The sequence below is a fragment of the Drosophila nasuta genome, chromosome 2R, assembly GCF_023558535.2.
Source record: "Drosophila nasuta strain 15112-1781.00 chromosome 2R, ASM2355853v1, whole genome shotgun sequence".
In the NCBI taxonomy this organism is placed as follows: Eukaryota; Metazoa; Arthropoda; class Insecta; order Diptera; family Drosophilidae; genus Drosophila; species Drosophila nasuta.
Window position 1 is genome coordinate 23,653,373 of NC_083456.1, and position 12,500 is coordinate 23,665,872.

Sequence of the window (12,500 nt, forward strand, 5' to 3'; positions counted from 1 at the left end):
AAGCGTTTTTTCATAGCGTGTGCGAGCAAGAGAGCAGCAGTGAGAGCAGACGTAGACGCAGACACACACACTTACACCCCACCAATTACGCTCACACAGCTGCTTGACGTTGACGTTCCGTTCGCGGTGGCATGAAAAAAGTTGAGTGATTTTTTTTTCAGTCGAGTTTTTGCCATCGAACCGAACGGTTCCGCTTCTTCTTCTCGCCCGTCTTTTTTGCGTTATTCGTTGTGATTTGTTGTTCGCGTACTACGCTCACAAACGGCATGTAAACAACGCCGCGGGTCGAGACGAAACCCATTCTAAAATTTAATCAATCGTGTTACAAATTACGCATACTTCACCCACAAATTGTTACGAATCGAGGCGCCAAAATTAAGTCGCGCCAAATTCTCGTTAAAAAAAAAGAAAAAGGGGACAGCACAAGTGCAAATTCACACATACGGCCACGAGTCACTGTGTGTGTGTATATTTTTGGCGTGCGCGGCCATTTTTTTCCTTAGCACTCAAGTCTCAATTTGCATGTGTGTGTGAGCTAAGTGTACTCGAAATTCGTCGTAAGTGGAGAAGAAACCGTAAAAAGCGCAAATAGACAAAAAAAATCCAAATAATAGAAATGAATTAAATCTGTCCAGTTACAAATGTGCGTAAATTGCTGAATGTAAACAAACGTATTCATTTATAGTACACACGCAAAAGTGAAAACAGAAAGCTATACAAAAAAAAGTTTCACAGGAAGAAGAGGAGCACAGGAGGTGAAACAACGATCCCCCCTCCTACTCACTCCCCGTCACGACACTAATAGGTCACGCAGAACACGTGCTTTTGCCTTTACGACCAAAATATCAACAAAAGTCGCGCACAAAACCCAGAGAATATCAAAAGAACAACAATAATAGCAAGCGCCAGCGCTCCAATTGGTAAGTACTCGAAAAATGAATGTTTTATTTGCACTTTATTGGGCAAATAGTTTTTGCAAGCACAGTGGGCAGGCAATCGGCGAATGTGAAAGTCGCTTAGCATAATGTCAAAATACTTAACACATTGCTCAATTTATATTTTGTAGACAATTTGTAGAAATATAGAGATTTATCATAGGTGATTAATTTATCATTATAGCTATTTTATATTTTAGGTATTCGTAAGAGTCTCTTAAGCTAGGCAGAAATGTTCTTAAAAACATTCTAAAGAGTAATAAAAACTCAATATTGATTTAACAGTAAGTTAACAAAAAAAAATATAAATATAACAAATAGGTATGGTATGTTATTAACTACAATAATAAATCAATTCTAACTTTATGAGCTACAATATTCACAATTTGTGATGCAAAGTCAATAACCCAAGTAGACCATATAATTGCTTTTAAATCGACTATATTGGCACCACTGTGCAACGCTTGCCAATATTTGCCCACCCGCCCCGGCTATTGTCTGAATTCTTTATGTGCCATTCATTCGGTGGCGGTTTGTGTGCCGTCTTTTTATCTCCTCTTTTTTGTATTTTTTGCTCTCGCGCGCAGCATTTTCGTTTTTCTCTTTTTTGCACATATCGCCCCCAACAGCAGCAGCAGCCGAGCCGCAGATACTTTTTCGTTTATTTGCTTTACATTGCAAGCTTCGTTTTTGCTTCTTTTCTTTTCACTTCATTTTTTTTTTGCAGTTGTGTGCTATGGCTCTTCATTTGTTTATGTTGCGCGCTCACTCGCGCTCTCCTTCTCTCTCTCGTTAAGTTGTTTTTCAGCTGCGGTCGCTGCTTGCGCTCAATTAATTTTCGTTGATTCGTTTTTTGTACATGATTTGTGTAAGTGTGAGCAACGTTTATGCATGTGTGTGTATGCTAGTCTCTTTTGTGTGTGTGCGATGAATTTTTTTTTGTGTATACCATTTTTTTATTATATGCTGGTGAGCTGAGCAACAACGTTGATGTTAACGCCGCAGTCGCAGTCAGCGTCGGCGTGCTTTTGGGGCCGGCTGAGTGAATTTGTCTTGCGTTGCTGTTGTTGTTGCTGTTACATGTGTTTGAATTGTACATACACATGTATGCGTGTTGTATGTAAATTGAAACAAATGTATTTATGATGCATGTAAATTTATGTACAATAGCTGTACAAAACATTGCATTTCATTTAATTTGCGAATAAACGGAAATCTGTAACTTTTGCAACGCAGATGTTCATCTGTTTCTGCTTCGTAATACTTTTGTTCCCCTTCCCTTTTTTTTGTCATACGCAAAGCACGCTCAACAAGCTGCTCTGAGTATCCTGCTTTTGCCTTCTCTCTCTCTCTCTTTCATTACGGCCTACTGTTCAAGTGACCGACCAACAACGTCAGCAGCAAACATCGAGACAACAACACTAACCGGTTCTTTTGACCAGTCAGCGATAAAAAAAAATGTTTTCAAAAAAACCAAACCAAACACACACATTTACCAAAAAAAAAGAATTTGCTTCTGACGTCAACTGCGCAGCAACAACAAAAAGTGCTACGCAATGCGTGCATACAAGTATGTGTGTGTGTTCGTTTGTATGTGTGTCACTCTCCCACTCTCCTTTTGAGCTCTCTCCTTCACACAACTCGCTCTTCGCCATTTAATAACTCAATTTTGTTTTATTCCATTGCGGCGCGCGCCAATTCTGATTGTTTTTCTTTATTGATTTTCACGTTGCCTTCTTTTTTTTTTCTTTCATACAACGAAATAAAAACAAGGAAATAAATAACATCGGGGAAAAACAGACACAAACACGACACGGCAGACACCTGTGACAGGTTTTTGTTTACAAATTTCTCACTCATTCGCTGTGTTGTTTGTGGGTCAGCAGTGCGTTTCGTTGGCCCCAAAGGATTAAGCACCGTTGCACCGTGAGAACCGCGCACATGCATTTTTGTATCTATGAATGAATGCTTGAATGTATTAATAGACTAGGCGAGTGTTCGCATTACACAACAACTATGAATATTTGTTTACATGTATGTGTGCACATTGGTGGGTGATGATTGATTCTGAAAATCTATTTTTATGCAACTCGATTTTAGTTGTGAAATAAGCACTTTAAATTTATTACTAGTCAAAATTCGTGTTATTAAAGATGTTATGTTGAAATTATGCTTAGAAAACTGAAATATTATTAGTTAAGTTCCATTACTTCAAAAATTTCTAATGGAAATTCTGATTTCGGGATTTCTTACAATCGTTATACATTTTTGCATTTGAATAACTAATCGGAGAATCTTAAAAAAGTGTCCAGAAAAGCTTTCAGTTCTACTTCTTTATCCTTTCTAGTTTCTGTAAAGTAAAAATCAAAATCATTTTAGCTGATTGCCTTTTGCTTTCAAACATTTTCTCTTTCAGCATACTCTTCATTTGTACCTTTAAGATAGTCAATGTCTATTATTGCATGTCTTATCAACTAAGAGTATGCTAAGGTCCCACTAACGTCTTTGCTTCTTAGCCACTTTAATCATCGCTTTGCGTTCATCTTCTGACAGATTAATGAGCGCCCCAATTTCTGGTAGTTTTATTCTTCAGTTTCGAGGTGATTGACACGTTCGGTGGCGCCCCTGACTCTTTACACACCCCTCCAAGCCGCTGCTCTTTACTTTCGGTTTTTAAAGAAGAGGAAAGAGGGGCGTCCACAGAGCAGTGAATAAAACGAAGTAGAAATTTTATTTTATTTAAATGTTGTGTTGTCACCATCGACTTTTTTGCTTGGCTCAAGCGCCTTTTTTGTTTATCTTGTATTTTTTTGGCATTGTTTTTTAATGCAATTCTTGAGTTTTTTGTCGATTTGCTTTTGCTTTTGCTTAATGTGCAGCTCCGCGAGCGGTTTTGTTTTATTTGTTGCACGTTTAATTCATAAACAATTAATTAATTCATGCACATTTATGTTAAAGTGCTGAAATTTATGTACAAAGGTAATAAAAAACGAAAAGAACAAAACGAGCAACACATTAAACAAAAAAAAAAATTGAATGCAAAAAACTGAAAGCTAAATGGAAAAAGTAGTTTAAAAATCACTTTCTGTCGACTGTACAGAAATTTTGCGCCCAAAAGAACCCGTCGGAAGCCTAAATAACAAATTACAAACATTTCTGTATTTTCAGCACAAAAACGAACACGACAAAAAACCCCAAAAGATTGTGTAAGCCAAGCACAAACTTGCGGGGCCAAGTGTCAATTTCATTTTGGCCACGATCGTTGCACGATTCGGTCCCGCTGTGTCCCCTAGAGGAAAAAAAAGAGTTGTTGAACTGACCGAGAGCAGCATTGCAGCTGGTGCAAGGCCCCAATCTGGACGCACGAACCATTGCCTATCGACCGCTAAACCTTGGCGGGCAGCCGCTTATGGCCGAGCTGCCAACCACGCCAAACGGCGCTGCAGCCATTGGCGCTGGTGGCGACTATCTGCATCGGTCGATCGATCAACTGCGCACCCTCAGCCATCTGACGCAGGCGGATTTGCGCACCGCCCAGCTGGTCCATGACTACAAGCCCTTCAACATCAGTGAGTTTCGCCAGAACGTTGAGCGTTTGGACTATTCGCTGAAGAATGGCCTTGTGCAGCATCAGCAAATACTTGTGGAGCAACAGCAGCAGCAGCAACAACAACATCAGCAGTCGCTGCAACACGAACAGGAGCAGCAGCAACAACAGCAGCAACAACAGCAACTGCATCATCAGCCGCAGCTCAAGGTGAGCTATAGCGCACCAAGTTCGCCACCAACGCCCACACAGCTTAGCGAACAGCAAGAACAAAAGGTGAGCAGGATTAGTTTACTTACCTTAAAACGATTCTTTAACACTGTGATCATCTTCTCCTATCCTTGCAGTATGATGCAAGTCGCTCGCCATCGCGTCAACAGGTCAGTAATGGCAGCAACGGCTCCTCGCCGGAGGATCAGCGTCAGGGTGGCGAGCAAACGAAGCCCTACAAATGCAACTCGTGCAGCAAATCGTTTGCCAACTCATCGTATCTGTCGCAGCACACACGCATCCATCTGGGCATCAAGCCGTATCGCTGCGAGATCTGCCAGCGCAAATTCACACAGTTGTCGCATCTGCAGCAACACATTCGCACCCACACCGGGGATAAGCCGTACAAATGCCGGCATGCCGGCTGTCCCAAGGCATTCTCGCAGTTGTCCAATCTGCAGTCGCATTCGCGATGCCATCAAACCGATAAGCCATTCAAATGCAACTCCTGCTACAAGTGCTTCGTCGATGAGGTGACGCTGCTCGAGCACATACCCAAGCACAAGGATTCGAAGCACCTGAAGACGCACATTTGCCAGCTGTGCGGCAAATCCTACACGCAGGAAACGTATCTGCAGAAGCATCTGCAAAAGCATGCCGACAAGGCGGAGAAACAGCAGCAGCGTCACACGGCGCCGGTGACGAATCTGCAGCAACATGTGCCCGCCGGCGGCATTGGTTTGAATCTGCAGCGTCAGGCCATGAACGATGCGAATGCGGCGTATTGGGCCAAGATGGGAGCGGATAGTGCGGCTGCCACGCTGGCCGAGGCTATACAACAGCAGCTGCCGCAGGCAAATGGCAGCAGCTATGCAAACTTTGCAACACTCCAGCAACATCAGCAGCAGCAACAACAGGAACTGCTGCAGCAGCATCATCAGCGTCTGGCTAATGGCGGTGGCGATACGCCGGGCCATTCGCAAAGTCCGCACGAAGATGCTGGCGAGGATCTGGTGTTGCGTCAGAGCACGCCGCAGCATCACCTGCAACAGCAGCAGCAACAACAACAGCAGCAGCAACAACAGCACCAGCAACAGCAGCACTCCCATTCGCCAGGTCCCGGCTCGTCGGCGTTTACGCCGCTCAGCGCCACTGTGGTGCCACCGCCATCGCATCTGCAACAGCATCGTGCACCGCCAGCAGCCACAGCTGCGTATCTGTATCAGCAGAATGCTGCCGCCGCCGCTGCTGCCTTTCCCACGCAGCTGATCTCGCTTCATCAGATACGCAACTATGCCCATCAGCCTGGCGCTGGCCTAATACCCAGCGATCATCTCGCGCTCGGCCTCAGCGCCGTGGCCAAGGAGAAGGCTCAATAGTATCGGGGGATTGGCCCGAAGAGGGCAGCCAAAGGATCAACAGCAGCTACGATGACAACAATTAGTCTAAGTTAGCGGTAAGCTAAGTTTAAATAGAGGCTGAAATGGTCAACTCTCGAGGCTTGGTTTCAACACCCCAACGATGATGTGACACTTGAGACGCATTCAACTTTAGTGCTACATCGTTTCCACACTGCCGATGAAATGAAACCAAACACTGAGAGTTGTATCACAACCACGCACAGCCTCCGGTTTGGAGGATGTCACTTTTTCCAGACAAAACTCAGGTTTTTAATTAGCTTTTCATACAATTTCCTAATTCGTAAGCAATATTTACAACAACAACAAAAAAAAAGGCAACCACTTCCCCGCTAAAACTCTGCACAACTCGAAAAATCGAAATTCGAGTTGTTTACGGTTTTTGTCGGTTAGATTTACGGACTGTACAACTACCTATAATATATAGTTATATGATATAGGTGCCGTACAAAGTACTGCGATAGTTCTGTACATAGGATTACAATCTTGAAATTATTATTATTATTAAGCTAATTAAATATTAATTATAGCATGCCGTAAAAGTCAACGTATCAACATAGTTAATACAATCAACACAGTTTGTATCTAAACTTATGGAACTATCATTAAGCTATGAAGCTTATTTTATATTTATGCAAATATGTAAAAAGTGAAAGTAAAATTATAATAATAAAAAATTGAGAAAACTATTTATTAACTATTCGAGTGTACTCATATTCAAATTATTGGGAAACCACAGGATTTACATTTTTCCTATCAGCATTACAGGATCAAAAGATGCAATGATGCAGAAAAATGCACGATAATCCGCTTAAGAGTTGGCTAAAAGGAACCTTTGAGCTGCATTATGCTCGAATACGACATAAGAGATTTATGTTCCTTTGAGAAAACTGAAAGTGTCTGAGATTGATTTAACATCCTGAAGACCCTCCAAAATTTAATTGGCAGCAGCTGCTGTTGCGATTGACGTCGCCGCTCACTTGAAGATTAATGATGGAATGGTTGCGTCTTGATGGGAGACACAGAAATCAAGTTAAATTTAGACATTACAAATTATAATTTTAGGTGGCACTTGTAAAACGGATGCGAGTAATGTGAATGGTATTAACCAGTATTTAGAGAAGTATTATAATGTTTTGAGGAAATACATAAGAAACACTTAAAACATTATACAGGTTCTTAATTAAAATTATACGAATTAAATATAATATATTATCGTACAACGACTACGGTATAATACGCTTAAGCCAATGCATTGATATACTAAGCCATTATTTCTGAGAAAACAGTTTAGAGTCTGAATTTGGCAACTTTTTATTTGTTTTGTGGCACCAACAAATTGCTCATACGCCGAGTCAGCTGCTACATCACGACTTTCAACTTATCTAACAAGTGTCCTCTTCATAAATGAGCACATCGAAAAAGGTTCTCGAAAACAGTGCTTAGAGTATTTATGAACATTTATGGCAGGGTATTAGACCACCTACTATTAAATAAATTCAAATCTAAGTACTTACGACTGGTTTACCCTATCACAGGAATTATTTATAGAAACATTTTTGGACTTTCTTTTTTTATTTTCGTTGCGTTTAATTAAAATCAAATTCCAGGTATTTGAAATTTTAGAAATATGTATACGAACAATGAATACTCTTTTCATAAATGCAGATTACTTCAACTTTATATGCAGCTGATGCATGGAACTGATTTTCTTAACTAAATATGCTTGCAGTTGGTGACAGTTGACAACTCAATTGTGACCAACTATACTACAAATATTTTTACTATATCTATAAAAGCGAAACAACGGACACAAAAAATTAATTTCATGGCAAATTAATAAACAAAAAACCACATAAAATTAAACGCAAATCCCTCTTCAAAAGAAGAAGAGAGCGTCGAGATCGACGCAAAGACATGAAAAAACCAGTTTCAATTCTTAACAGGTGTTTTGGTCAGACGCTCAAGCGTTTGAATACCATTATTAATAACAGCGAATTGTGTTAAATATATGTACACATAAAAATAGAAAAAGAAAACGTCAACACACAAAACGCAAAGCAAATAAAAACAAACATGCAATAAAACGAGCGAAACAAAAGACTTTACGATATCTTTTTTATACTCGTATTCGACATAAAAGTGAACTCTATTTATGGGCTCGTAAAATGTGCTAAATGCTGAAAATTGAATGAGAGTATAAAGATGCACCCACAAGGAGTCAATTGGAGTGGCTAAAGCACACAAAAGGACACAGCTCAACAAAAGGGGTTCGACAATTGTCTTGTCTTCGATTGTTTGTCAACAGGCGAATGGATTTCGCAAAACAATGCAAATAAAAGGGTATTTGTGCCGCATTTCGGCACGAGTGATCCTTTTTTGCAAAAAAAAAAGAAAGAAAGGACACCCCTACTCAAAAGGATTGCTGGCAATAAAAACCAACAAATCATCGCTAAACCCGTCAAAGATCTTGCACAATGACAAAATTGGCAAACACACCGCAGAAAATAGGAGACGGAGATCTCGTAAGAAACAAACCCCGAAACAATGATCGCAGCACAATGCGATAATCGATCATTTGGCAGTTTTTCTTTTCTTCTCAATTTTGCATTGTGCGCGAAAAGAAAATTGGCAACCCTCTCAAGAGGGCTGATGATTTCTATAGTAGATCGAAGGCGCTACGCAATGTTTGCCAATAATTTAATTGATAAATGATTTGATTTCGCGATCGCATCGATCATAAACCCAACGGAGCATATGGAAAAAAAAAAATTCCTATCTCATAACCATTATATGTAGGTACTGCCTAGTCATTGATTAGCATATCAATATACGTTATTATAAATGCACTAATGATCATGGGATTGTTTGCTTCTCTCTTCTTCTTATCGCAGTTATCTGATCTCAACTGATCTGACTGTTTCTGGGGTGGTTCTTAGGTCTGCCTTGTCATGTCATTTGGGTGCTGAAATCATCACGAATCTGCTGCTCTTCCTTCCATTCATTCCTTTCACTCCTTGTGTGCATCATCAGCTTTTGTTATGTTAACTATGAGAAAAAAAAACTATCCTGTCTAAGGATTCACTTTTTTTTTCACTGTCACTTTTCTCGTGTCCCACCGGCTTGATCGATATGATAATTAGAATGCAATGTCTGAGGTCATGAAGGATTCGGTGATTGAAAGAGTGAGTTGATAAAAAAATATGTGAGGCATCTGCCAAGATGTTTAAGGATACACTGTAAAAAGTCGTATTATTTAATAAATTTGCATTACGGAACTTTTTAGGAAAATTTAAGGATTAACAATATAATCTTATGGCTGCTGGATATATAAAAAAAATTAAAATAAACTAACAGAAATAAGTTAAAGGACTTCTTTATTTTTGGAGAAACAAATTTATGGTCAAAATTTCAAATAAAGATAAATTTCTATGAAAAAAAACATGTGTAAATAGTATTTATATTAGTATGTAGTATATAACGCAGATCGTAATCGGTTAAAATAGCGAATACTTCTTTGAAGAGACATATTCAGATCGCATCTAAAGCAATTTCCAGTGCATGCTCGAATCCTGAATCATTATGCAAATGGTTTGAATATTGTGTGTGTGATTTGAATGGCCAAAAGATAATTTGATGCTGCAGAAAGGCGTCGTCAATGGCATCAATAGATTTATGGTTTCTAAACTCGAGACATAATCAAAACACACACACACGGCATAGGAAATCAAGGGTATCAGCAGAGAACTGGCAGAGGATCAAGCTGGTTACCCCTGATCATTGAGGGGTTGTGCAACCCCTCAACTTGAGAGTTTTGCATAAGAAAGGTCCCGAGTCTCGAAACGTTTCGCCGTGTGAAGCCGATTGTAAGCCTTGCACAAAAACGCTATTCGCAATAGCATTTAGTCGGGCATTCAGCAATTCTTTTGGATAAACTATTTATGAAATTATTACACAATGCAAGACAATCTATTGAGTGGGGTGCTCCGATTAGCTCGCTTTGATTTCCGGGGGGAAGAGAGGTGTGTATGTTTTTCCCATAACTTCTTGTTTGCTGTGTGCGCCTTTTTGTTGTTTCGAAAACCAAGCTCGATTTTTGCATATTGGTTTCTTTCTTTCATTGCCCACTATTTGTATCATCGCCATTCATAGTTCATTGTTCGATTCTAATAAGGTGCGATATTGTGAAATTTGATGCCATTTTCTTTTATGATTATTATTTCTTTTCTGAATCTTCTGTGTTCTTTTTTTTTGCACACCCTTTTCGGGTTTTTTGCAGATCTTTTGTGCACCTCACACAATGAAGTTGATTGTTGAGGTTTTGTATATCTGATTATCATCTCGATTGATATGTTATGGATGCTCCTCTCTATATTTTGGCATATTGCGAATTTTACGTATATTTAATTATAGGTTTATTGCGAATTCACATTGATTAGCAGCATTATTGATGATTACGCTCAGACTGCTGATGATCATTTCGAGCTCCGTCAAGCTATTTATAGCATATGCATTCCAAATTGCTATAAATTACTTTCAAAATCTCGTGATGAGCAGCTGATTTAAATGCTCTATCTGCACTTTAGACAGCACCAGTTGGTTGAGATAGATACAACTTGGGGTTTCAAGTGTGAGATGTGGTTTTATTTGTAGAATTAATGGTCCTCTAACAGCGTTTATAATGGGATTAATCTATTGTTGAATTGTTATTATATTTATTTTAAAGTGTTATCCAAACTCATTTGTAATTTTTGCTTAGTTATATTGTTTAATTCTTAATAAAATAGTGAAAAATATATTATTTTTACATTTTTCTGTATTGTACGAATTTGTCTTCCAATTTCATAGTATAAAATCTTTGACTATTAAAACAGTAAATAAAATTCAATATAATAAAAACTATTCATATTTTTATAAAAGCCATCGTAATAAAAATCAGCAAATAAAATTCAATTGAATAAAAAATATTCATATATTTTTGAAACCTATTATAATAAAAAATAATAAGTAAAATTTAATTAAGCAAAGCTTATACAAATTTTTCATAGGCTTTTCTTCATTTTTTCCCCACTTAGCATTTACAAATATTTACATGAGCTTAAAACACTTTTATTTTTAATCACTAAAAAAGTGTACACCTTAAAAAAATGCAATAAACGAAATGTATCAAAGGCACGTGTTGGACTAATTCGTTGAGGAACTGCGTCATTTTTCATCCTCTTTGAGAGCAAACAAAATGACGCACTAACAAAAAATTTAATTAACATTTTCACGCTAAAAAATAAAAAGCAACAAAAAAAAAAAACCCATTTCAATTGTAATAAAAAGGTTTAGAAACTCTACCAAAAAAAAAATCTTACAGTAACGAATTAACAATACGCAAACTCGATCCTTTTTTTCTGAAAAAAAAAACTTTCAAAAAATTATACACATATCTAAAAAAAAAAACTTGTCACACAGCATTTGAACATTCAAATGCATGTACAAAAGGCGTTTCATTTGAAAGAAGGAAAAAAACGATAGAAAAAAACGCGGAACCCAATTATAAACGACTTTTAGCTGTAGTCAAGCATAAAAAACGCAGCATTAAAAAAAATGGGTTAAAAAACTCATATGTCGCACATGCAGCAAGGATGCGCTGGAATCCTGATGATTTTTTTTTTGTTGCGAGAAACGAAAAAAAAAACAACTACCCAGAAAACATGCAACGGGCGGCCTCATTTGAATATTTGGCGCTGGAAATTTTCTCACGATTTTTTTTCTTCATAGATCTAAGACTACCCACAGGCCTGGGTGACGATCAAGGATAATGGAGAAACGACTCACAAGGAAGACAGCCAGAAGGAAAAAAAATCCGGATTTTTTTGCCTCATTTCCATGCGGACGCGCTGTGCTTAAGAAGTTGCGTTCACCAAAAAGGGTGAAATCTGACAAAGGATAAAGGATGCTTAATTTATGCACGACACGTTCGCGGATCGGACGCGGACGCAGAGCAAGTAAAAGGGTTGGCAATCCTGATCCGCACACAGGATATATCTATGCATCCCGCTCGCTCATCCGCTTGCCGCTCTGCTCGTCCGCTCAAACCCATTTGCATATTTGATCAATTCCTTTTGTCATGGGTGCGCCAGGGTCAGCATCATTTTTCATTTAAAAAAAATGCTCTTTCAAATAGAAAAATACGCAAATTATTCAGATAATATCCATATGCGTAGCGAAAAGTTAACGTGTTCTTGCGTCTCACTTTATTTGTAAGCTATTTCATAAAATTCCTTGTCGATTATATTTTATAGTGGAATATAGTAAAAGTTCTATATATGTTATCATTTCATCATAATAAAAGATAGTGATATATAGTAAAAGTGCTATAAATGTCATTATTTAATTTTA

At 38.5% G+C, this 12,500-nt stretch overlaps 1 protein-coding gene across 1 annotated transcript; it reads left to right on the plus strand.

Annotated features, from left to right (window-relative positions):
- Positions 1 to 175: 175 nt before the first annotated feature.
- LOC132786019 (zinc finger protein squeeze) lies at positions 176 to 6,786 on the plus strand. The gene is made up of 3 exons (XM_060792384.1): positions 176 to 920; positions 4,104 to 4,758; positions 4,830 to 6,786. The coding sequence occupies exons 2-3, from the start codon at positions 4,345 to 4,347 to the stop codon at positions 6,069 to 6,071; spliced, it is 1,656 nt and encodes a 551-aa protein (XP_060648367.1). The 5' UTR covers positions 176 to 920; positions 4,104 to 4,344; the 3' UTR covers positions 6,072 to 6,786.
- The last annotated feature ends 5,714 nt before the right edge of the window (positions 6,787 to 12,500 follow it).

Coding starts and splice junctions, on each gene's coding strand:
- LOC132786019 (XM_060792384.1), top strand. CDS start 4,345: ATGGCCGAGCTGCCAACCACGCCAAACGGCGCTGCAGCCATTGGCGCT. Junction 4,759..4,829: donor GCGAACAGCAAGAACAAAAG/GTGAGCAGGATT, acceptor CTATCCTTGCAG/TATGATGCAAGTCGCTCGCC.